Source organism: Nestor notabilis, unplaced genomic scaffold, assembly GCF_000696875.1.
Source record: "Nestor notabilis isolate BGI_N333 unplaced genomic scaffold, ASM69687v1 scaffold9482, whole genome shotgun sequence".
Classification (NCBI taxonomy): Eukaryota; Metazoa; Chordata; class Aves; order Psittaciformes; family Psittacidae; genus Nestor; species Nestor notabilis.
In genome coordinates, this window is record NW_009916947.1 from 1 (window position 1) to 24883 (window position 24883).

At 42.6% G+C, this 24883-nt stretch overlaps 1 protein-coding gene across 2 annotated transcripts; it reads left to right on the plus strand.

Moving 5' to 3' along the window:
• The first annotated feature begins 410 nt into the window (after positions 1-410).
• SUPT7L (suppressor of Ty 7 (S. cerevisiae)-like) lies at positions 411-13710 on the plus strand. Of its 2 annotated transcripts, none has more exons than XM_010024840.1 (4): positions 411-823; positions 7581-7905; positions 9578-9815; positions 13207-13710. In XM_010024840.1, the coding sequence occupies exons 1-4, from the start codon at positions 411-413 to the stop codon at positions 13467-13469; spliced, it is 1239 nt and encodes a 412-aa protein (XP_010023142.1). In that variant the 3' UTR covers positions 13470-13710. The 2 variants fall into 2 exon arrangements, with proteins under 2 accessions (XP_010023142.1, XP_010023143.1); XM_010024841.1 differs by lacking the exon at positions 411-823 and adding an exon at positions 3746-3759.
• The last annotated feature ends 11173 nt before the right edge of the window (positions 13711-24883 follow it).

The following is a 24883-nucleotide window of genomic DNA, read 5'->3' on the forward strand; positions in this document are numbered from 1 at the left end:
GGAGCCGGGCCCCGGGAGGGACGAAGGAGGGAGCAAAGAGGGCGGGACGGCCGAGTGCGGCCTCCGGAGTTCCTCCGCTCAAGTGAGGGCGCGCCGCGGGTAGACTCACAGCGGCCCATGTTAGAAACATAAGTAGTTACCGCGTCACGGGTGCGTTTCTTTTTCCTCCCCCCTCAGGAGAAGCAGCAGTATAACTGCTGAGTGCCAGCGTTGCATCCCGGCGCGTCGTGGAAACTGCCCAGTGAGGCACTGAGGGACAGCTTTCTTGGCAGGTGTAGTTTGCTTCATTCAGAGTGTCACCCCAGCTCCCGTTGCTGCCCAAAGCCTAGCACTTTCGCCTGCGACAAGGCTCCTCTGTACCACAGTATTTGGTAGTCTTCTCCTGGGCTCTGTTAAGTGACCTGGTAAAAATGCTGCGATATTGGGGCGAGATCCCAGTTTCATCTAACCAGGCCAACCGCAGCTCCTTTGACCTGCTTCAGCGTGAGTTTCGTACCGTGGAAGTCCAAGATCCTCCACTGCACCAGCCCTCCGCAAACAAACCCCGTCCCACCACCATGCTGGACATCCCCTCGGAGCCCTGCAGCCTCACCATTCACACCATTCAGCTCATCCAGCACAACAGGCGGCTGCGCAGCCTCATCGCCATGGCTCAGGCTCAGAACCAGCAGCAAGCGGAGGGCATAAAAGCTGAAGACAACGAACCTCTGCCGTCTTGTCCGGCCTCTCCGCCTCTCCCTGATGACCTGCTTCCTCTGGATAGCAAAACTCCAAAAATGCCATTTCAGCTGAGGCACAGTGACCCAGAGAGTGATTTCTACAGGTGTGTTGGTATTTCTTTGGGTTAGTTCTTGGCTGAAGGAAAGCCGAGTGTTTTAAAATATATATGTAGTTACATCAATTCCCTTAGGCTGAAGGGTCAAGCACTTGTATTTAAAGTACGAAACAGGCTTCAAAAAGGAAAGATTTAGTTTCCTCCTGTGTGGATAACACGCATGTTATTTAAAACAAATGTGCTTTTCGTTTCCACTATAAAATGTGGATGTGTAGTGCTGATTTCTGTCTTGTTAGTGCTACACTAAATGTTTGTGAATGGTTTTGTTGTCTTCAGTGGCATTTTGACAAGTTCTAGGATATGAAGGTCTGTTTATGTCACTTACAATTAAACTTGCCATATTGCAACTGAAAATCTGGAAGACGCATGACTAGATCTTGGCTGTTTAGTGTTAGGTTGTGGAAAGATGATTTGAAACATATTTGTAAGATTTCAGTGGCCAAAGTCCTCAGATGTAGTAACTATCACGTTTTACCCCATTTGTTAGTTTTATGCTGGTCAGAGGTGGTGATGAGCTCTGATATTGACTCCACTAGCCAAGGGCTGGACAAAATATAAAGGAAAGTTGCACTGCTTTTACCTCAGCAGCCAATCTTTGATTAAATAGTGCTGCTACCACCTCCCTGTCTACCCTTCTGAGAAGCACTAAATTCACAAGGACGTACTGCATCTCTTGCAGGATCTCATGATACTTTGTAGGTTATGTGCATTTAAATTCAGGGATGAATCCTCACTACTGTACCTTCCTGTTCTTAGATTGAAGACTGTGCACCAATGGACATGATGTATGAAAGAATACTATGTTTTCGTTTTTAAAATGGGGAGACTGTGCATCAGCAAAATAGAATTTACCAGTTAAATGCCACAGAGATCTTTAAAGGCCTGAGGTTGTATAAAATGCATTTCATTACACGATGATGCTTTTGGTAACATAGTCTCTCTGAACACTAGGGTGATTCTTTACTGCTGTTTGTGGAGGAACACCATCATCTTTGGAACAAATAAAGTAATTAGCCAGGAGGGGTAAAGGGAAATACAATTGTGTGAGAATGAAGTCTGAGTCCTGTGGCTCCTGCTCTTTCTGGCCCTGTAGCTTGCCGACCTGAGCAGTGCTCTGCTCTGTCTTCCCTGGTGCTTTCACCTTTAAGTTAAGTTTTCTGTGGCTCTGTCCATGTTTTGGGGGACTGTCATATCTTTTTGTTGTCCCTTGTGAGTTTCTGGGGTCCAAGTAAAGGAATGTTATTTAGCAGTCAGCCACGTGGGGGAGTTTAAAGACCAGATTGTAAAGGCTGCATAGACAATTTTGAAATGAAATGTTTTGTGGCTGACAGTGGATTTCTAATGAGCTGCAGTGTAGAGCAGAATTTAATTTTGTGCTTGCTAAATGAAACACATTTGCACTTTTCCAGAAGGAAAGCTTTGAGTTTGTTGTTGCATGTTTGCTCTTAACTGTTTTAAGACACTTACATGCATGAAGAACAGCAGGTGCTGTTATAGTAGTAAAAATAGTTGTATGATTTGCTAATGCTTGCTCTTAGTATGTAAAAGCAAATTAAACGCCATTCTTCCCCTTGATAAAACATGGCAGTGCTTATCTTTATGCTGCCTTCTGAAGTGCCATTGTCAGTGTTACAGTATTTGACTGAATACATATTTTAATTCCATTTTGTTTGGCAGTAACCTGGGTTTAGAAGAAGCAGTGCATACCCCTATTTAGACATAGAAAGAAAGGAAGATGAGTGGCAAGCCTGAATAAGACCACAAGTGTCTTTAATATAGACATGTCCTCTCCTGTTCCATTGTTATTCATTGTCATCATTTGACCTTACACCCTTGTCTTTTATTTTTCTATATCCCAGATTCATTCTGTGTGTCCCCTATGTCCTGCACCTCCATCCCTGTAGCCCCTACCTCCTCATGCCTTTTGAGGTGAGGAAGAGGCAGAACCTAATTCACTGCTGTTTTCAGTTGTTTTGGTTTTTCCAGTCCCCCCAGATCTGTACCACCAACAGTTTTAATCACAATGCTCTTCCTTTCCTCCATTTTTATAAATATGTTGAAACAAACCTTGATTCTGGCACAGATCCACAAGAGAAGACCTGGACTCCACAGTGGAGGTCGTTGATATACTTGCTTGTTGATGGATTTGGAGGACTCTAGTAGGTTTACGAAGCAGGCTTTCCATTTACAAAAGCTATCTGGACTCTCTGAGAATAATATATTTACCCATATGTCCTCTAATTCTGTTATTATAATTTCTTTGTATTTCTCTGATGAACCAGAATATATCAGGATTCCCATCTTACGTCTCTTCACATCTCTTCTGAATTTCTTAAAATGTTTTCACATTTTCTGTCTTCTGGTCCTCATGGGCCAAGGCGGTTTAATGAAAGAGGTGACTCACCACTGCTATTCAGCTATTTCATCCTTGAATTCCTTTAGTATTCCTGGATGAATTGCCATCTGGTACTGCTGATTTGCAACTGTTGCTGTTACAGTTCTTGGAATACATAATAAAGGATTAACATTTGGTTTTGCTTGGTATAGAAACAGACGGTGAGCTTAAAGTATTACCGATGAAGAATAAGTAAGGAACTTTAGACTTGAAACTACCATTTGAACAGGATGCTTTCACCACAATATGGCTGCTAGCTTTTTCTTCTCTGTTCACCTTCCTCCAATTAGCATGGATCCGTCTTCAAAAGAAACCTAATCTACTCATTATGTGCCTCCTCAGATGCTTTTTCTTGTGTGTGCATGGTTGATTTCTTAACAGATTTCTCTGCTGTTCTCTCATTTGTGTTCCTGACCACATGGGATGTGTGCTGTGCATAGAAAGATAATCTGTGCACAAAAATGGGAGCTTGCAATGGGAAAACAGTTCATGGCAGAGGGGCTTGTAGTTAAGAAATGTCTGTACAGAGGTAGGGGAGCATGTGTCAGTGGGATAGCAGGCTTAACATTGGGAAGGGTTTGGAGCAGTGGTAATTAGAGCAGGCAGAACATAACTTACCTTATGGCCCAAGCACTTTGGCTTACCTCCCAAACTGTCTGGTCTTCTGGGTTGTGCCACTGGGGCACAATTTATTTTTGCTGTTACTTTGCGATAATCTATTGAGCAGTTTCTTTTTATGCATTTGCAGCCTTTTGTAAACAGCAAAGATATTTTAAAAGAGGCTTGATCAGGTTGAGGTTGAAACAAGCCCTTTTCCGAAAGGAGACAACTTTCTGGTTTCTGTTAATGTGTTGTGTTGTTTGATGCACTGACTAGTATAGTCTTGTTTTTCCAATGTTGTTCTTTATTCTACTGTTTTGGGAAAATGGCTCTGAAGTGACCCTGTTGCACCTCATTTGGTAGAAATTCAAGCCCACAGTGTAATGTTTCATAAAATTGATGTGTTCATAGGAAAAACAATCCCTCCCTCCATCTGCTGCTAGCTTATGCTCACCTAGAAGGGAGCAGAGCACTTCAATCTGTTACTGCAGTTGAGTGAACCTCAGCTGTTGGTCCTGGTGCTGACTTAGCCCAGACATTTTCCCCTGAAGATAGTTGCATGGGAAATGAATGACAAGGTCTTCTTACCTCTAAGAAAACAGTCTTACAGGAGAGGAGCTTGGGTGAATGGTCTGTGGTGTCTTTGGGGAATGGTTTGTTGTCATGTTAACTGGCACCATCTAGTGTTGGTGACCCATGTGCAAAAATACAGAACTCTACTGGGAATACAAAATTGAAGAGTGACAAGTTGGCCAGTATTTGTATTAAATCTCATACTATATATTCTGTAGAGGTGATCACCTCCAAGTCACAGGCCCAGTTGCCAGTTTTGTATATCTCTGGTAGTGGATCTTTAGGGATCCTGTTTACTTGCAGCTGCATGAGCCTGGTAATATGTTAAGTAGGTTTGGCATTGGATGGTTGCTGGATGTGGAGCCTGTGAGGAAAGCAGTAAGTGCTGCGGAAGGTTGCATTCTGCATAATGATAGTATCTGGAAGGGTGCTTTTGTAGGTGCTGAGTATCTGGACGAGATCTAAGACCAAGGCTCTTTAGCTATGATCATCAGGGAAAAGAAGTTTTCTGGTCCTTTTTGTGAAGTATTGGCATTAAATAGCTGCTCTTAACTTAAACGTGTCTATATGGCTGGTTTTGTTTAAGTGTGTTCTAATCAGACAGTACCTGAAAGTTAAAGGAGATTAAGACAAAAGTATTTTCTCATTTTTTTTATTTCCTTTAACATCTACAACAATATTTCCATTTTTGCTGTTTAGTCAGGCTTTTAATTGTCCTTCTTTGTTGTTTATTGTGGGAAACAGGAAAATAAGAGAAGAAAATACAAGAAAAGCAAAAGAAAATTGATTGACCTTACCAAGAACAAGAGGTGGGGATTTGAATTTGAGTACAGTACCTGAAATTTCTTTTCTCTCTGTCTTTAGTTGATTAGATTTCAAGTTGATTATATCCTTTTCAGCATAGTGACCTAGCTGCATTTTAATGCTGGCAATTAGTTTCTTTTCCTCTAGGAGTTTAGAAGAGATAAAACATTCTCTGCTGCTTCTGAGCAGTGATATGCATTGCTAAATGGTTGTCGAGTTCTACTTCGCAAGCAGCTGAGTATCCTGCTTGGGCTTCCCAAAATCTGTGTCTAGTTAAGTTTGTCTAGTGTTTTAAGTGAATGGCAGAGTGTCAATAATGGCTCCTTATTTGTCTTTGTATTAATAGTAGAGGGGTGTTCAGTGTTTTTGGTAGCATAAAATGTTGCCATCAACTGGTGGCTGCTGGACAGCTACGTATGTCCTTTATATGTGCTAAAAATGAAGAGATTCTTTTTTTTATAGGCATAAATTTTGATGGTCTTTTTCTGGTTGGGTTTTGTTGGTTTTTTTTCAGTGGTTGTTTTTTTCTGTTGTAACCTCCTGGTCCCAGTGTTGTATGAGGCATATGGTTGTTTGTGAACCTCAGATATCTGTCATGGGGAGGTGGAGCAGGGAGTGAGGGAGATGTAAAATCAGGACGGGTGACACTTGGTCTATAAGGGAACTGATAATCTTTTAATTCTTCTTGTCAGAGCTCCTGCTGTTGTCTTTTCAAAGCAGTTGCATAATCAAGGAGGAATTGGGATGCAAGTTGTTTTCTAGCAATTAATAACTGGGATTAATCCGTGACTTGAGATCCACATGCTGTTCTTAATATCCACTTAGAAATGCCATCATCTGCTACTCTTAATATAGTGTGATCTCCCCTTTATTTGAATAATCACAAAATGCTGAGCTGGTGTTCTTGAAAATGAATGATTTTGGCCCTGATATCTCTTAAGTTTAACCTTCCAATATCAGTCCCTTGAAATGCTATCTTTTTTTACTGCTGTGTTTTTCAGTGTTTTTCAGTGGGTCAGTTCTTAGGATCGGGGGAGCTGAGACTGTGACGCAGCATCTCAGTGGGACTGAAGGGTACCTAATGCACTGGTTGAGACAGAATAGTGAGAATTTTATCAAGGCATCGGTGCTGTCTGTGTACTGTTTAATCACATCTTGTTACTGGGAAGAGTGTGTGGTGATATGCAAGTAATGGAGGGTGAGAGTGAGGCGAATCTCAGGGTGAGCTCGGAAGATGTTGGGAGAAATTGATCAGAAACAAATGAAGGGTGAAATTGTTAGCTTAATTCTGCCATTGGTGCTGAATGAAGTGTGAAAATGTGTATAAATACCATACTTAGCAGAAAGGAAATCTGATTTTTTTGGCATCAGCATTTGAAGACTGTGTTACTGTTACAGGCGAATACATTGCATACGTTTAATTGAGAGTTGAGAAACTGGTAGAAATATGTTTACCTTTCAGTGGCCTTGCCTTACCTCATCCTTCTCTTCTTCCTGTGTGGAATTTCTGTTTGTTAGCTCATCTTGATGAAAAATTCAGTTGCTTGACTGTAAATGAATGAAGTTTGAAGTGCTTGTGTCAGGTATTCTCTGTGTCAGGTATTCTCTGTTTCTTCCCTCCTGTACAGTCACTCCTTCCTGCAACACCAAGAAAAGAGATCTCAAACCCAAGGCCAGGGAGTGCTGCTCTGTGCCAGAACTTCTCTAGGCCTCCTTCCGCAGCCTAGTGTTCACTTCTTAGGTTGCATGCAGGGGTACTTCTTTCAGTGTGGTGCTCAGTGTCTGCTGGAAATGAGGTCAAGGACATGGTCTTTTTGGCTGCAGTGTACCTTTATGAAGAGCAGGTGTATCCTATTTCTTGCTTATTATGTGTCTTTTACATTATAAATTCAGATCTTGTTTATCCCAGATGCCTTTGTATCTGTTAGGCCTGTGACATCAGAGATAATAAGGAAGAGCAATGTAATTAACTGAGAGGGGATATGATTTGCATTCATATTATTTAAAATGCCTTTTTTTTGTTTGTGTCAAGGACCCGTTTAATTCTCATCTCCAGGAGAAAAGCTCTTGGGTGGGCAGGGAGTTGCTTAAGGGTTCAGAAGGCTTGCATCCCACATTCATGAATCATCCAAGGAATCTTGCGGCATTAGAAGGGAAAATGAGAACTGGCAGTGCTGATTTGGAGGGAGGGAAAGAATGGAAAGCAGATAACCCCTTACTAGGTAGTAGTCATATGTAATGGAGAAGCTGTGGCCAACCCCAGACAATCTGCTTGCCCTTTGTGCATCACTTTATTATTGACAGTATCTCTTCAACTGGCACATTGCTTTCAGTTTCTGGAGGTATGCTTTCTTTGTCTGTTCTGTTTTTCAGAGGAAAAGGGGAGCCAGTGACTGAGCTGAGTTGGTCCTCCTGCCGGCAGCTTCTCTACCAGTCCATGGCCACCATCCTGGCTCACACAGGCTTTGAGTGTGCCAATGAGAGTGTCCTGGAGACCCTGACAGACATCGCCCACGAGTACTGCTTGAAGTTCACCAAACTGCTGCGCTTTGCAGTGGATCGGGAAGCCCGCCTTGGGCACACCCCTTTCCCTGATGTCATGGAGCAGGTCTTCCATGAAGTGGGCATTGGCAGTGTGCTCTCACTGCAGAAGTTCTGGCAACACCGCATTAAAGATTATCACAGCTACATGCTTCAGGTGAGAAGAGCAGTAGGCACCTGACCGCACCAAGAAATATACCCTCAGTACAATTGCTTATTCCTATAGCAAGTCCAGGGTCTTATTGAGGTAAAATCCAATTAGGAAACCTCTTGGATGTAGAGGGGAGTCATCAAGGAAAAGAGAAAAAGGATTTTTTTTTGACAGGAAGACAGAGCCCCTTATTTCTGTCCCTGCTGAGGCTAAGAATGCTCTACTGGCTGTTTGTCTGGGTTTAAGAGGAGGCCCACAGCTCTTAGATGCCCAAAGAAAGGTATCAAGTAGAAGTAAAATCAGTACTGACTGATTAACTGAATTTTCTGCTTTAATAGGATATTTGGCTGCTTTCCATCTCAGAAAACAAGCAGACAAACAAAAATTAGTAGGACATACAGTGGCTTGCATTTGCTTCAGCAAGGGGTGACTTGCTTAAGCTTTAGGAGTATAGGGTAGTATTGTGCTGATCTGACTTGTCACAGAGGTGCTACCTTCAACTCTAGAGAGGACTGTGCTTCTGTGGAGGAAGAAGAGGAGTTGTTATATTCCTTGGAATAAGAGGTATCACGTAAACATAAGTTGTAAGACTAAGGGTATGGTTTCTCTTAGTCCATGTATTCTATGAAATTAAAACATACACATTTCTTTTGAATGATATAAGACTGCCTGTCATGGACTTAGAGAAATGCAAGGATTTGAAGTAGGAATTTTACTCCTATTTATCAAAAACCAAGACTTGAATCAAGTAGGTAGCCTGTAACCAAAGGTAAAACCTGCCATCTCTTCCTCCTTGTCTGAGCAGATGAGTGCCAGTTGACTCATCTTGGAGCAGCCACCTTGTGCTCCTTCTTTTTCCAGGGTTGGCACCTTGTGGCTTACAGAGGCACTATAAATCAGACACACCTGTAACTGTGTATTTTGTGATGGACTCTGAGGTCTGTCCACAGTAGTCTCTGTATTTGGAAATATATCTAGGTGGGGAAATAGGCTTTGCTGTTCTTTTTCCTTCTTGCTTCTGCTGTTAAAGACGCTTGGAATTTTCCTGAGCGCAGTTTGCTGACTGTTGGGATTCAGTGGTATAAACAAGTATTTGTTAGATGAGGATGAAATCTGAAATTTTTAATTAATTGCTTACAGTTGTTAAGTTTCTAGAAGTACAGGCTAGTGCTAAATCTTATTCCTGTATTTGTTTCATTTCTTTTGCTGGAGAAGACTTTTGAGTTTTTTGCTGTGAATCTGGCAAAAAGTACCTGGGCTTTGCCTCAGATGAATAACTGAGCTGCTTATTTTTTAATGCTGGGGTAAATTTATTGCTGGGGGATGGGGACTGCATTATAGGTAAAACCAAAGAGTAAGACTGAGACACTTTGCTTTTGTTTTATGCTCTGTTTAAATTTCTGGGCCTCATCATCTGTGTCTGTGAGATAAAGGTGCTCATATTTTTTTGCAGATGTGTTAATGGATTAAACCTCTCTTGTTACAGAACAGAAAGTGTTCTAAAGAGGGGAAAAAAAAAATCTTTCCTGTGTAGCTGGTAACCTGTTTACTTGTTCGTTCAGGTCAGATGTTAATAATATTCTAAGAACAGAGTGCACTGCAATGTTATTGCCATCAGAGTCTCTGAAGTCACTCTGACCTTTCTGGCTTCTTTTTCACCCCCACTGATTTTTGACAGGTTAGCAAGCAGCTCTCTGAAGAATATGAGAAGATTGTCAACCCTGAAAAGGCAGCAGAAGACACAAAGCCTGTGAAAATTAAGGAGGAACCTGTTAGTGATATTACTTTCCCCATAAGCGAGGAGCTGGAAGGAGATCTGGCTTCTGGTGACCAGTCTTTACCCGTTGGAGTCCTTGGAGCTCAAAGCGAGCGCTTCTCTGCCAACTTAGAAGTAGAAGCTTCCCCACAGACTTCAGGTAGGGGTTTCTTGCTACTCCTGGAAACAGTCCATCAGCAGTTCTGTGTGATCTTGTTTCCATTTTTAGTAGCAGAGAAGGGAGAGGAAGACGAAAGAGTGAATTTTTACTAAAACATTTGAATGGGAGGGAAACCCTTATTTGTTTCCTAAATACAAACCCAAAGAATCAAAGGTATCAGTTGCTGGGATTTATTAAATATTTACTCTGTTCATGGACCCTGTAGAACACAGAATGCTTTTCATGGTGTTGCTTTTTAGGGGATGATTAAAGTTGTTGGCTTTGTTATTCATGTGAGGTAGATTGTTTTTCTACAGTTATAGCCCAAGGGCTTTATTGTTTTTTGAACTAGGGTATTTGCTGCAGATATCAGTACTGGGTTGTTTTTTTCCAGTCTAATGAAACAAAGGCAATAATAACTTCTGGTTTTACATATTTTAGTTTAAAAGAGACTAGAGTTTATCCTTATGTCGAGTAAAGAGATTATTGGATTATTTTTTCCTTCCCGTCCCCCCACCCTACCCCCCGGTAATTTTGGATTCTTGTCCAGATTCGTGTTACTGAAGAGCTGAAGGCCGTGTTCCTTGTGACTGAAGTAAATTGAAGACTCTATATAGTTTAGGCGCGGTATGAATTATGGAAATACTAGTGATGCTTGGTGCAGTCCTCCATTGTTTTACGAAAGCTTAGAAGGGACTTAGAAGAAATGGGCTCTTGGGAGCCTCTCCTATTCTAGCATCTCTACCCTAAAGGCTGCTGTAGTTAGCTGAGGCTGTGGAAAGTGAAATGGTGAGTGAAGTAGTGAGTTTATGGAGACTGCACTCTTTTTCTTAAAGTGTCATCCCTTGATATTGGCATTGAAGCACACTGCCAGCATGGGAGAATCTGCCATTCTATGCCTTTTCTATGTCCATATACAAGTTTTACTCTGTGCACCATTTAATAGTGCTAAATCTTCTGGAAAATGAAGAAGACATTCTTCTCCCAAGGACAGCCAGTTTTGAATTTTGTGTAGAACCTTCTGAACTCTGGGAACTCCTGTGATAATTGCTGTTTCACTTAAAAATCTGGTTAAAAAACAATGAAGCCTGTCCTGTTAACTCTAAACGAAGTAGCATATATAGTGTGGTTAGAGTATACCCCTGAGTCCATTAGTTCTTGGGTTTTTTTCCAAATAGCACATTCTGCTGAGTTTTAAAAACCTGATGTTTTTCTGGAAGCTCATATTGTTTTCCATAGTACCTCTGAAATGTGAAATGGTCTCATTTTTGTGGGAGAGGGAACCGCAGACGACTCTGGCCCATCTGGGGTTGAGTGATTCATCTGGAAAGCTTTGTATTAGCATCTACCTCTTGAGACCCAGAGGTTAGCATGCTAGCTGTATATTAAATGCCTCTTGCCTCTTTGATACTGAATTGATGTTTTCTAATTAAGAATACAAGTGCTCTGTTCCTCCCTGAAAATCCCCCTTCACTTCACAAGGGCCTTTGCAAATCTCATTTCTGTGAGAATCCCAGTCTAGAGCTGGGTAGGCTGGAGAGTCTAATATCATAAGGAGTAGAAAAAAAGCTGCTGCAATTAGGACACCACCATCTCGAAAATACAAGTGTGAGGCCCACAGAGAGGGCAGCAAGGCTTCAGTGTCTAAGGGCAAAATTCTTGTTACAACCTTCGTGTTCTGCTTGTGTTTCTGCTTATAGCTGATGTTGCGGCTATGGGCTAGCTGTACTAATTTCATTGCAGTCAGGGAAATGGAGGCAAACCTGGGGACCTTGTTCCTCCACCCAGCAGGATAACGTGAGGATTAGCTCATTTGTAAAGTACTTTGAAGTTAGAGTGCTTTGAAGATGAAACATCCTGTGTCAATGCTTAAGTACTTTTAGTCATTAGTGATACTCTCAATGACAGGTGATAGAGCTGAATGGAATAAGGCTGAGCAATGAAGTACAATTGATGGAAGAAAGACACAGGTTTAGTGAGCATCTTTGATTGTGTAGACTGGAGCTGCTACTCTGTGGAACTGATAGTGTTTTAATGATGTGTCCATTGCTGTTGAGAGGAATACATTTACTTATAATTAACATAAAAAGGACTTTTCGTTAAGGCAACTGGACACCAGCGAGTACTTTCATTCTGGCTTGTTATCTAACTGCTGAGCTAATGTAGGCTGTGTTACCTCAAAGGTCTCCTTAACCCTGGTTTGGGCTGAGCTGCTATGGAAAAGATCCTGACTCCTTCATAAGGGAGAATTCTCAATACAAACATGTGGTGGTAGATTTGTTCTCTGTGTAATTACTACTAATGAGGAGTAGTATATTGATAACAGGGAACAGTAGTAGGTTAGGCTCAGTGCAAGAGGTTTGGTTGTGCTTTCAAACTGCAGTGAAGATCCTTGAGACACAAGGTTTGGAAAACTGATTAAAACTGGTTTCCAAGGTTTGCTTATTTTCCTTGTGAATTTAACCCCACACAAGAGGGACCAGATTTAGAAGTGGAAAGATATCCAGCTTTGTTCAGTTCTGGGCTGTTTATGTCCATCTCAGCAAGGAGCCCAATTAGTGTATTTTTAATAGGATTTTTGTCTCTCTTAAAACTGTAAATAAGCAGAAATAATGCAATCTATAATTACTGCTCTTGGGGAGAAAAACATTTGCTGTTATGAAGAAATATGGTTTCATAGTCTTGTACAGAAAATCCTCAGTCTGCTCAGATTGCACACTGGTCCAAAATAGCCCAGGGGAGCTACTTCTCAGCAGGGTGTCTGCAAGGTTTAGCCAAGAAGATTTCTTTCCCTTCTGCTGAAGGATGGGATAAGACCTGTGGGTGTTGAGTACAAGGAGGCAGGCAGTCAGGTGGCTGACTGCAGCTCTTTTGTCCCTGTGTTTCAGTGCAGGAAGCTCATCTACCTACTCCTGTGCCCTCACTTCACTTCCCCTGCAGAAGTCCAGTATGTCTGACAGGTTAAAAGAGGTTGCTGACATTGCAAGGACCTCATCATCATGAATGACTTCTGGACTGCCTCAAAGTCCTGCTTATGCAGGGTCTAGTCCATGTGCTGTTGGTGTACTCATTAGTGCTGAGACAGCCCTGGAAAGTGATGTGGGCTCTTTAACTTGTTGTTTCTTCTCATGCAGAAAGCCATGTGAAGAATTGCTATGAAAGGATAGCATCATATTTTCTAGAGCAACAATTACTGGCTTATAAAAAATCCAAACCGAACATATTTTTTAATTTGTTTCACTTATTGCTTGATGTGTTTTGTTTGTTTTCCTCCCAGCCTAGTTCACCTGTAACTTTGTTTTTGCTCCTTTACCTGTGCTTCTGTCTTGCATCTGCTGTTTGTGATCTGTCTTTTTGCCCAGTTACTACTGTGTGCTTTTTCTTTCTGCAGGGGCTGAGGTGAATGCTTCACCACTCTGGAACCTGGCACAGGTGAAAATGGAGCCACAGGAAAATGAGGAGGCTAATGTGCATGGCCATGGGGTCCTAGGCAGTGATGTCTTTGAGGAACCGATGTCAGGCATGAGTGAAGCTGGGATGCCACAGAGCCCCAATGGCTCTGAGAGCAGCTATGGTTCTCATTCTGCTGACAGTCTGATGGGATCCTCGCCTGTCTTCAACCAGCGCTGCAAGAAAAAGATGAAGAAGATGTGAAAGAGACAGTGTTTTTTAGTCCTGCTGATATGTAATAGACTTGAAACAAACTGAGAGAGTACTGTGATGGCTAAGGTTCATAAACAGGGCTGGCCCTGGTGTATGAGGGATCTTGCATAAAATTATTATGAGATGTCTGACATGTGGCGCTCTTCAGCTCCCCTCTTTGCTGGCTTCTCTACTCCATCCTGACTCATAAGATTGAAGATCACCCTATACATTTGATGGTGGCAAGGCTTGCTTTGGCAGATTAATCTTGAAGTTACCAAGGCGAAAGTGGCTGTGAGATGTGCTAAGTCCTAGAATCATTGAATATTTTGGGTTGAAGGGACCTCTGGACATCTCTAGCCCAGCCTCCTGCTTGAAGCATAGAGCAGGGTATTTCACTGGTTGGGGAATATCGCTAATGATTATGATGGCCTAGCAAAGATGCTGTAGAGCAGCCTCACAGTGCCATCAGCCAGCTCCTTCAGTGCCTTCAGATGTCTGGTTCTGTGGACTTAGGTATGTCCAGTTGGCTTAAGTTCTTGTTAACTCTGTCTTCCTCTGCTGTAGGTAATGCTTTACTCCCACATACTCTGCTAGAAGACCCGGGGACCTGGCAGGTCTGAAGGCAGACTAAGTAAGTCAAAACAGGCAAAAAAGGTGTTGGGTACATCAGCCTTAAAGTACAAAGAGCATCCTTTGTCACCAGATTGCTTGCATTGTTGAACAGTAACTCCGTTTTCTTTAACCTTTCTTTTGCTTCCAGTGAACTTAAGAAAGGCCTTCTTCACATTTCATACCAGTTTCAACTCCAGCTGAGCTTTGGCCTTTCTAGTTGTCCCTGCACACTTGGGCTGAGTCTCTATATCCCTACTGGACAGCCCATCCTTACTTCTACTTCTGTGTACTTTTCCTTTGTGTTTGAGCTCAGTCGGGAGTTCCTTGGTTGCCTGTGCTGGCCTTCTATCATGCCTGCTTTAATTTCTGCTCATCAGAAAGGACTGTTCTACTTTGAGGAAGCTGTCTTTCAAGATAAGGCAGCATGCTTGGGCCCCTTTGGGAGGCCAGGGCAGTCTCTCCTGAGATCCTGCCAGGACATTCCTAGAATAAACCAAAATATGTTGTCCTAAAGATCCAGGACTTTGCCTTGTACTCATTACTGGAGATTTGAAATGCCAGAATTCCATCTCTGCTGCAGCCAAGACCTTCACATTCTACACTAATTCTTCCTTGTTAGAAAAAAGTCCATCAGAGCTTCTTCCTTCATTGATTTATTGATCATCTGGTCAGGGAAGTTGATGTGGCTTTCTGGAGAGAATGAAGCAGCTTTTACGATGTGATGTGAGGCAATATTGGCAATGCAAACTTTTCCTTTGCTGCATTGGATTGAGCACAGCAACTTCAGGCTGGCTGAGATTTCGTATTCAAAGTATCTTGACAGCTTAGTCTGAAACAGAATCTATTTTGCTCCTTTCTTTTACGGCTCAGCTGACTGATGGCTTTTTTTTTTTTTGTTCTGCACAATCCTCAGTTGATCAGCTTGGTCTTTAACTTGATTCAGTGTGTATCTCTCTCAAAAAACCTAGAATGAACATGAACCAAGAATGAACAGCCACTTAAACTGGCTTTATAGCTGTAACCCCTTGGGAGGTTTGAGGGAGATTTACCAAACCTCCTATTTGTCCTTACAATTGCAAGTTTATCTTTTGAAAGAACGAGCTCCAGGCATAGTATTTTTGTTTGTGTATAGCATGCCTAGCCTTAATCTTTTTGCTAACTGTATTTCTCTTCCATTTTATAGAGGTGGAAGCCAAACATGAAATTCCTCAATGTCTTTTAAGAATGTGTGACCACAGGCTTTTATGGACATTGGAGTTAAAATTGCCCATCACAGTTTTAAAGGTTTCTTCTGGGAGGTGAATTCCAGCTATCTGAAGCCTAGTCAGTAGTAGAAGACCATAACAGCGTATCAGGAAATCTTCATTTTGATTCCCTTTCAGTCACCATTAGACAAGCTTCAATGTCCCTGTTTTCTCAGCCAGTAGTATTTGTCTCTTAGAAGTGTGTTTGAGATTTAGTTACTATTCAGAAAAGGCACTGTGATCTTTTAGGGTTTTGTGAGAGTTGTGGGCTTTGCTTACATTTTGGTAGGACTGGCTGGCTGGGGAATGACTAGATGGACACTGAAATGTTATTGACCTGTATGATACTGGTTTTTAGCAAAACTGCTTGCCAAGAAGTGCAGCACAACTGTTCTGTTCAACTGTCCAGGTACAAGGAATACATTTGGGGTGATATCTTCTTGCTCAGTTTTATATGTCTGTATCTAAATTTGTCCCTCTTGGCCCCATTTGCAGCTGAAGAGAAATAGTCATTCTTAGGTTGCAGTTCATCTGCCTTGAAGTAGAAGTATAAAGCAGGTCAGATGAATGGCATTTTTAGAAATGTATGTTTTCCCTTTGTGTGCCCATAAAGTGACTTTGACTTGACTACCTCAGCTGAAGACACTCACACCATCAATATCTGAGCTAAGTGACCTGGCTTCAGCCTTTCCTGTATGGGAATCAGAGGAGGCTTCCTCTTGCTGTGTTGGTGCTTTTTCTTTTCTACACGTTTAGTAGAGCTTGCTGTTCAAATGGCAGTACAGGGCTAAAAGCAGACTGCCCATCTGTCTAAACCAGCAGACCAGCCTTCTCCACAACACACAGAATGTGCTAGGCTGGGGCCTTGAGGCTCAGCCTGATTTGGCCCTTGTGTCTTTGATACTGTGGGAAAACAGCTGTCATTGGCAAAGCATCTACAGAGAAAGGCCCAAACTGTTTTAGTAAAGCATTCTTGCGGTTGGGGCACCTATGCAAAGTCCTTTGCACTATTCTCAGTAGCTAGAAGACAGAATGACTGCTGCCAGCATCACTGCTCATTTGCAAGATTTCAAGTGGTCTAAAAATATAAACCTAGTGTTCTCCAGGGGCTTTGGTTACACCTCCTGAGTGTCGATCTTAAGTGCTTCCTTTACACTGCTCACATGCAGATGTTCTGTCTTACTTTTAATTGTGTTATTTTATTTTACATCACCTTCTCACACCCATTTCAGTCTGTAGCACACATTCTGCAACAAGCCAAGAGTGTTTCAAGTATATTTAAACACCCTCCTTTGATTCAGCTGTGTTGTTGCAGTGTAAGAGAGAAGTGTTTGGATGCATGTTTATGCAGAGATGCGAAATGCATCAGCATCACTTGCACATTTAAAAATGATGGCAGAGTAAAATCTGTACCTCCTGTTCCCCCGTTATGCTGTGTTGTGTCTGACATTTGTGTGCTTGATGTTTCTTTTTATACCTGTGGAAGCTTTGCCTTTTTGGTGAGCCCATCCCCTTTGAACATTTACAGTCTTTGGATTTACAGTGGTGTTCATCATGTGTGAAACAGTGAAATTTCAAACCTAGCTCACAAACTCAGATAGAGACAATATGCTCTTTTGATAAATCAATTTAGATTTTGCTAGGTGCTTATGCAGCCTTGGGCAACTAGTGAGGAGTTCATTGACCACGTAATGCCCGAATTTTAAGACACAGTGAGATTATGCCATGGGTTGGAATGTAGCTGTGCTCTGGCAGGTGTGGTTTTCTGCTGGTCGCTGGTAAAGTGCTCTGCTGACCCACCTGCCTCAGTAGTCTGCAGTTTTGTTGGTTCTTTCATCTTTTTCCCTTCTCTTTCCAAAGGTGGGAGGATGGCAAAGTGGAATACTGCATATTGGCCGAGTCTGGATCCAGTAGCATTGATGTCTTTAGTGAATTATTTTGCCATGATTGAAATTGGTGAGAACTTTGATATCAATTTGGAGAGCAAGATCTGTGAATTACTTGGCTTTTGAAGTGTTTTGCATGGGAATCATACAGGATCGTAGTTGAGAGAGTGCTGTGTGTCATATTCCTTTTTCCCTCTAGCAATACCTTTTTATTCCTTTTGAAGAGTTCTGCCTGGTACCCAACAAAGTCCACTGTATAAACGGCAGCGTAACAACTTTAGCGTACAGCTGTGCTGCAGACTGTGCTAGCCAGTGATTTAATTCTAAGACCATCCATGCTAATTTAAATGTGCATAATGCTGTACAGAAAAAAAAGAGCTGTTTCTTGCGTAGAAATTTACAATTTAAAAAGAAAACAGGAAAATAAGATTAGGTACGGTAGGTGAGGCCAATCTGATTACGTGCTTGATTCTGAGACTAATGGACATGTTATGTGTGAAGGATGTTTTACTTAAAATGTTTTTGTACATGCATGTGAATGAAATATGTAACTCTGCTTCTGTTTGTGTGGAGCAAAATTGCTTGGAAATATTTCAGGGTTGTGTTTTGTTTGTTTTTTTTCTTGCTCTCCTGGAGAGAGTTTCTTTGTAATTTCTAATAAAGTAAAATAAAACAAATATTCAGAAATAAAAATCCTGAAATTGTTGTCTGGGTTTTTTTGTGCTTGTTCTGAAGAATGGCATGGTGAATGCGAAGGCCAGTCTTGCGCTTCTGACTACCCTTTGGAGGGATCTGGAGTACACCTTTTGCAGGCCTGAATGAGGTGCTGAGATGGTATAGGTGTTAATGTCACAGCTAGGGAAATGAGATGTTATTCCAGGATGCAGCCAGAGAAAATGGAAGTCTTGTTTTTCACGGGTGCTCCTGCTGCTGAGCCCCAGAAGTGTCATTAGTAACACAGGGCTAGTATTGGTATCACCTAGTACAAGCATGTGCTATTTCTGAAGCCATTATTTATATATACTTCTACTTACATGACAGGCTACCTAGAAGCCCTGCTCCAAGCCTGGTACTTTGCTGTTTTGTGTGCTGGTCTGGGTGTCCTACATACTGCTTTTTTTTCTCAGGGACTGCTTTAGATTGCAGTAAATGAAGTACAGCCTATTTTCCCCCTGCTCTGCCTGTCATGGTAGAGCTGAGGGAGGATGCCTGATGCTCCATAACCCTGCTAAGCAATTGCAAATGTCATACCATGAATTAGGATACAGGCCTGTGTTGCTTGCCTGGAGAGAGGGAGTAATAACCATAGTGGTTCCCATCACCCTTGTACCTGAGAGCAGTCTGCCCATGCTGCTGCTATCTTCCAAAGCCTATATTACTGAGTTAATTTCTCAGTCCATGTATGAGTCTGGAGCTGTGCTTTCCACTTGCCTGGCAGGGCTTGGAGGATGAGGACAGCAGTCAGCTGTCTGGATTGCATCCACTGGATTAAAGCCTGAACCCTGTTGCATCCCAGTTCTACCCCCCTCTGCCAAAACAACCTGGAGTGCCTGTGCTGCAGCAGCTTTGAATATGCAGGTTGCTGGGAGCCTTGATGACAGATGATCTTTGCGGGGGGAATCTCTTCCTTGTGCTGGCCCATGGGCTCGCTGTGCCCGTGACACTTGGGACTGGTGGTCTGGGCTGGGGAGTGGCTGTGGCCGCATGGTGGGGCTGGCCGGCGGGCCACATGCCGCTGATGGGGGGCTGCCAGCCAGGGGGATGCTGCAGCTCAGGGAGGGCTGCTTGCAGCTGTAACAGCAACCTCTCCCCTCCCCTAAAACCCCCAAACTCCAAACCATGTCATTTCCGTTGCCTCTTTTATATTGGAGATTAGAATTGCCTCTTTGTTGCTATGGAAACTCTCACATGAAAGAAGACAATCTCATTATGAGTTATGATGAGATCTCCTTTGCGGTGGGCTCGGTGCCCAGCACCCTTGCAGCGGAGGGAGTGGGGGATCTGTGGCTGGGTGGTGGTGGGGTGGTCACCCTCTTTGCACTGATGCTTGGTAGTCTGCAGAGCTTGTGAGGCTTTCCCTCCGGGCACAGCAGGCCAGAAACAGCCCTTGCTTCCCCTTGGGAATCAGCTCCGGACTCATGGCTGCATCACTGCTGCGCCTGAGCCCTTGCTCTGGCATATGTGTGGGGTGTCACTGCAAAAGGTATTAGGGCCCCAAGAGTGAGCTGAATGAAAGACTTGGGTGTTGTGAGGGGTCGTCTTTGCTTCCGGTGCTTGTCAGGGCTCTGGCATTCACTATTCTATTGTACAGCAGTCCTGGGTTTCTCTAGTGAAGAAAAGAAGGAAGAAAGTCAGTTGCCAGTGACTCTTAATGCCTGATGAACATTACAAGAAACTATTCTAATGTAAAAAGCTTTAGTTTTTAAAACCCTTCTAAGATTTTCTCATATCCTCTAAAGAAACAAAGGCACACTTCGACTTCCCAGTTCTTTGATGGTCACATTGAAAGTAACATAGTTGTATTTATACTGTGATATCTGAATTAAATTTGATATAGCTGAAATGTCACAGCCCTATCAACTACAGATGCCCTATAATACAGTATTTTTAAACAGGCAGGTAGGATAAAATATAGTTGTTTGTCTACTGAATGATTTTTTTCTGTGGCAAAGAGTGAGCAAACCAGTTACATCTCAGTATATCCAAATCTTCCACGACTTCAAAGAAACCAGAGACTTTAAATGAATGAAAAGACACTCTCCTTCACGTATTCAGATTCTTTAGCCCAAAGCTCAGAGACCTTCCTGCACTCACTTCCAGTCTTTAAAAAAAAAAGAGCTTTGCACAACCGATCAGGGGGAGCTCTACTGCTCTCAGCAATGATTTCTGCTCCTCTTCATGTCTTGCAATTCTGTTTTCATGCTTGGTTTTGACAAGCTGTGTTCTTCTTGGGATGGGTGCAAAATGTACTCCCATAATGAATGAATGTACATCTTATAGAGCATCTAATAAGGTACCCTATAAGATGCCTATCTATCTTATAAGGCAACTAATTAGACAGAATCACCCCTTGAAAATCTATGAACTAATGGCCTGGTCCTACTGACTACTCCTGAAGCAAGTGGGAATTAAAGATGCTTGATCTTGCAATTGTGGGCCAGAAAGGCGATTACTTGTTGGCCTGGCACGGACGCTTACGCATAGATTCTGTTTATTTCATAAATTTTTCATGAGCCTGGCATCTTCCAGAGTATTAAGCAGCTTCAGAACCTACAGATACAGGCTGCTCGTGAGAGTTTCGAGGGTGCTTTAATGAGGCACAAAGGTAATTCTGCAGAGTCATGCTGGAAATAGATGTGTACCAATGAGCACCAGTGCGGGACTGTGAAAGAACTGAAGTTTCTTTTTGGAAAGGCAGATGGAAGTGACAGTGACAGAAAATCTGTGAGCAGCCTCACCTGAAGGGAAAACATGAGCTCTTGTAGCATCTACTGAAAATTCATGCAGGGTAAAGGATCTAAAAGTGAAAGGAAAAAGGCAGAGGAGAGAGAAAGATGAGGCAAATTCTTCTAGGAACTACAGAAGTTAAAAAATACAAGTCTTGATTCTTCTCTCTCCCCCTGCCCTGAATCGGGCTGCATCCATGAGATTTCAGTGATTCAAAGTGACCTAGGAAAGCCTGAAGAGATGGAAAGGGCAATCTGTGTAGGTATGTATTTGGGAAATACTAAGGTAGTTAGTAGTTTTATATGCATTTATCTATGCAGAGATGTACCGAACTCTTATATATGTGTCTATGCGCTTGCCATCATATCATTGACAGTTCCCAAAGGATTGTGAGCAGTTCCCATTCCACTTTTGTCAGCATCAGACATCGAATGTGTGACCAGAAGAGTTTTGTGTGCTTGAGATAAATCATGTAATACTCCTAGTCTTCTATCTAGCAATTCAGATAAGCACGTCTTTAAGCATATGAGCAACAGGGTGTGGATGAGCTTTGAGTTCTGCGTATACCTTGATGCTTTGCTGTATAAGAGCAGTACAGCAGAGTAATGAGCAAAATTAAAAACAAAAAAAAGCTCCTCAGGTTAAATTTAGGTGAGGATCTGCAGTTCAGCTCTCTGGACACCTCATGCCTCGAGCTAACTCGTATGACTGGGCAGCTCCAGGAATGATTTCTTATTCCACTGATCTGACAGCACCCATCATTTTCTTATACACAAATGTCCATATCACTAAATCACCTCTGCCATTGTTAGTGCTAATTTGCTCCCTCACTGTACCCTTGGAGGAGCATGAAAAGTCTGACTGGAAGCTGGAGGCCCATCTCCTCACAGAACAGCGCTGGGACAACCTGTGAATACATAACAACTTCTGCTTTCACATTATGCTCCCTGGTCTCACTACAGAGAGGCTTTCAGAAACCAGGGCTGTTTTGTCAGGACTGAGTTTGCCCACACAGGAGTTAAAGCATACTAGCTGTTAGTAATCATTCGCTCTCAATCACATTTTCCCACTACTGGATGCCTGTGTCTGGAGGTTGGTGCTCTGGGTGGGCTCCAGACTATGGTAAACAGGAGCGAAAGCATGGACATAAGCAGAATGGGAATGCAGATGGGTGTTGGCATGAGGTCAGTCGCTTTTATAAAATATCACCCTTCATTAAAGCTGCGTCATGCTTTCTGGGGTATCATCTCTTATGATGGATAAGACAAAGCTAGGATTTTTTTGGCAGACTGGAAAAGCTCATGCAAGAGTAAGTCTTTTTCCAATAATTTCTCCTTCATGACCCTTCTGAGAAATCCTTAATTGCCCTGGAAATTTTCTAGTTTATGTGTAGATGTTCAGAGTGTAGTACTGAAACAGATCTTCTTTTTTGAACAATAGTTCTTTGAAGACTAAGTAAAATACATCGTTTGTTTTGCAGTGAATTCCTTCTATCATTTTCCAAAAGGAGTGATGAGCTTCTCACCTTAGTAAGGATGACAGAGGGGTAGAAGGGGAGAGGCAGAGCTGACGTCTGTAGTTCATGCATCTGAATTGGTTTCCATTATTTATTTTATGTAACCAGAAAAATCTTGAAATCTGCTTCTGAGACAGAAGATTTGTCTGCCCTTCTCTCACGGGCTGTGCAGAATGGAAGTGTCACAATTTCACTCCAAGGAAAATGACGAAGGAAAAACAGAGTCCGGCCAACAGGTGAACTGCTCTTTGTCCTCTCTCACTTTTGATACTGTCCCACCAACTATGGTGGAGTCCCTAAAGGGAACAGAAGTAACCAGGAGGTACAGAAATAATTTCACAGGTTTTCAAACCTGTTCTCAGTCAAATCTATTTACATTCTCTCTTGATCTTGTCAGTTATAGGCCCTGAGGGTCTTCCTGTCCTTTTCCTTTCAGTGTGGGTGGGTGAATTGTGGCATCGTTTCTGCTCTCTTCCACCTTCTTTAAGGTCTCCACTTGGTTTCCCAGTGAGACATAGATAGATTTGCTATTTGGCAAAATGTAGCATCACTCTTCCATACTGCACTCTAAATCTTTTAAGTCAGTCTCCTTCCAGCTTTGCAGGTTTTGTTTGCATAAAGGAGCAGACTGCATCCAAAAAAATCTGGATTGGCAGCTCTGAAGACTTTAATCCTCTTTTCATCTACAGAGCAAAGATAATACAAAAACAATGTGACTGGGATGGCTGCAGTGCTGGCTAACACCAGGGACTGAACTGAGAAACATCCAGAGCATGACCCCCTTTATAACCTGAGCTAGAGGCAGGAGGTCTGTAAGAGACCTGTGAGCTCTAGGGACTGGACATGTGGAGGGAGAGATAGATCACAGGCTGGCTATTTAGTTACAGGAGTTTCCTCTTTCAAAGAGTCTGGGCTTTTACAGCATTGCAAATCCAGTGTAAGTCACTGCCTAAGTGGTGGCAGTCACCTCATTGGCCATACCAGAAACTGTGAAAACAGAAACAGTCCCAAACTAGATAAAAAATAGTCCCTAGGTCAAGTTAGTCTTAGATTCTCTGCAGATGCTATGGCAAATTCACAGGCTTGTACAATAATGATTCTGTCATGGTTGCAAGGTTAATTGTGCCCCTTGCTGATGCAAATCTCAAGCCTCTTCAGGGCTTGGATGAACTGGGTAGTCCTTCTTCTTCCATGCTCCAGCTGGAATCCCTTGAGCCTGCAACAGGTCTAGCTCATAGATCCATAGAAATACAGAGCTGGAAGAGGTGTAGAAGGTCCTGTAGTCTGCTACCTTGTCTCACACAGGATCACTGGTACGCAAGTCATTCCTGACTGACATTTGCCCAAATCTCTCCCTGAAGCTTTGAGTGATGGGGGACTCCAAAGATGAGATATTCCGAGGAAATCTATGTGACCAAGCTGCTGAAACCAGGACACCTTACTTTTAAAAAGTATGTTCTAATGAGCAGCCTGTGTGCTTCTTGCTGCAAGTTAAGGTACTGTAGGGTCTGTTGATTGTCTGCTGATTTTCTGTAAAACTCCTATCTGACCCATACCTTTCCATCCTGCTTTTGTGCAGGTTACTCAACAGTGTAAATCTCACAGATACCCTCTCTCAAACTTGCTCCTTCCCGAGACCGTTTCTTAAGCCTGTTGTCACTCTGAATCCTGACCCAGTCCTCCATTGCTTATGCAGTCCCTTTCAGCTTAGTGCTAGCACATTTAATAAGCATGATCTCTCTTCCATCATCCAAGCTGTAGTGAAAAAAATGGAGGGAAGCAAACTGAGGAAAAGACGTGCAGAACAGATTTGGAAAAATGATGGCAAATAACTGAAGGCAGATTTTATGAGTTTCATTTTAAGATGTTTTTTCTTTTCCAGTAAGTGCCAGGATGTATTCATCTGGGAAATCCCTGTTTGAAGTAAAGGTCTTATTATTAATAATATTCTCACTAGCTGTCATATCACTTGGGTGTCAATCACTAGGTTACATTTCACTATTCTTAAACTGCACAAGACATCATGGCTCAGCTCACAGCCTGAATCTGCCCCTGGGTCACATCCATCCAAGTAGAAGCCCCAAGATATCAAATCTGTTCTGGATGGGAGATTCCACTTTGAGGAGCTCTGGCACGTAAGTTTCACAGCCAGAGCAGATACTTGCTCTTTCAGAGAATAAATAAAGCTGGATTTAAGAATTAGTAAATTCACAAGGATTTATTTTTTTCCCCTGGGTGCTGGTACTTGTAGGAAACGACAAGTAGAATGCAGCTTCCTCCTTTGTCCATCTCTTCCTACTCCCCGTTTGGGGGCAGGGAGGGGAATATGTGGGTGGGAATCCTTGGGGGAACAGCCACAAAGAAGGGATACATCATCTGCTTTCTCCTCTGCCTGGGTCATTAATTCACTCTGTGACTATAAACAAATGTCTTACAGGTCCTGAGCCACAGTAGTAAAATAGGGGTGAAGGTCCATTGAGCCCTCAATATATTACTTGAGAGACTGGGGACCTTCAGTAGCCTGGCTGCTTTTACAGTCTCCTGAGACATCAGAGAACCATAGAATAGTTAGGGCTGGAAAGGACCTTAAGACCATCTAGTTTCAACCCCCCTGCATTGTGCTGGTTTTGGCTTGGATAGTGTTAACTTTCTTTATAGTAGCTAGTATGACCTTTGGTTTGGGTTTGTGCTGCAAACAGTGTTGATGATTCAGGGTTG

Coding starts and splice junctions, on each gene's coding strand:
- SUPT7L (XM_010024840.1), top strand. CDS start 411: ATGCTGCGATATTGGGGCGAGATCCCAGTTTCATCTAACCAGGCCAAC. Junction 7,906..9,577: donor ATCACAGCTACATGCTTCAG/GTGAGAAGAGCA, acceptor GATTTTTGACAG/GTTAGCAAGCAGCTCTCTGA. Junction 9,816..13,206: donor AGCTTCCCCACAGACTTCAG/GTAGGGGTTTCT, acceptor TTCTTTCTGCAG/GGGCTGAGGTGAATGCTTCA.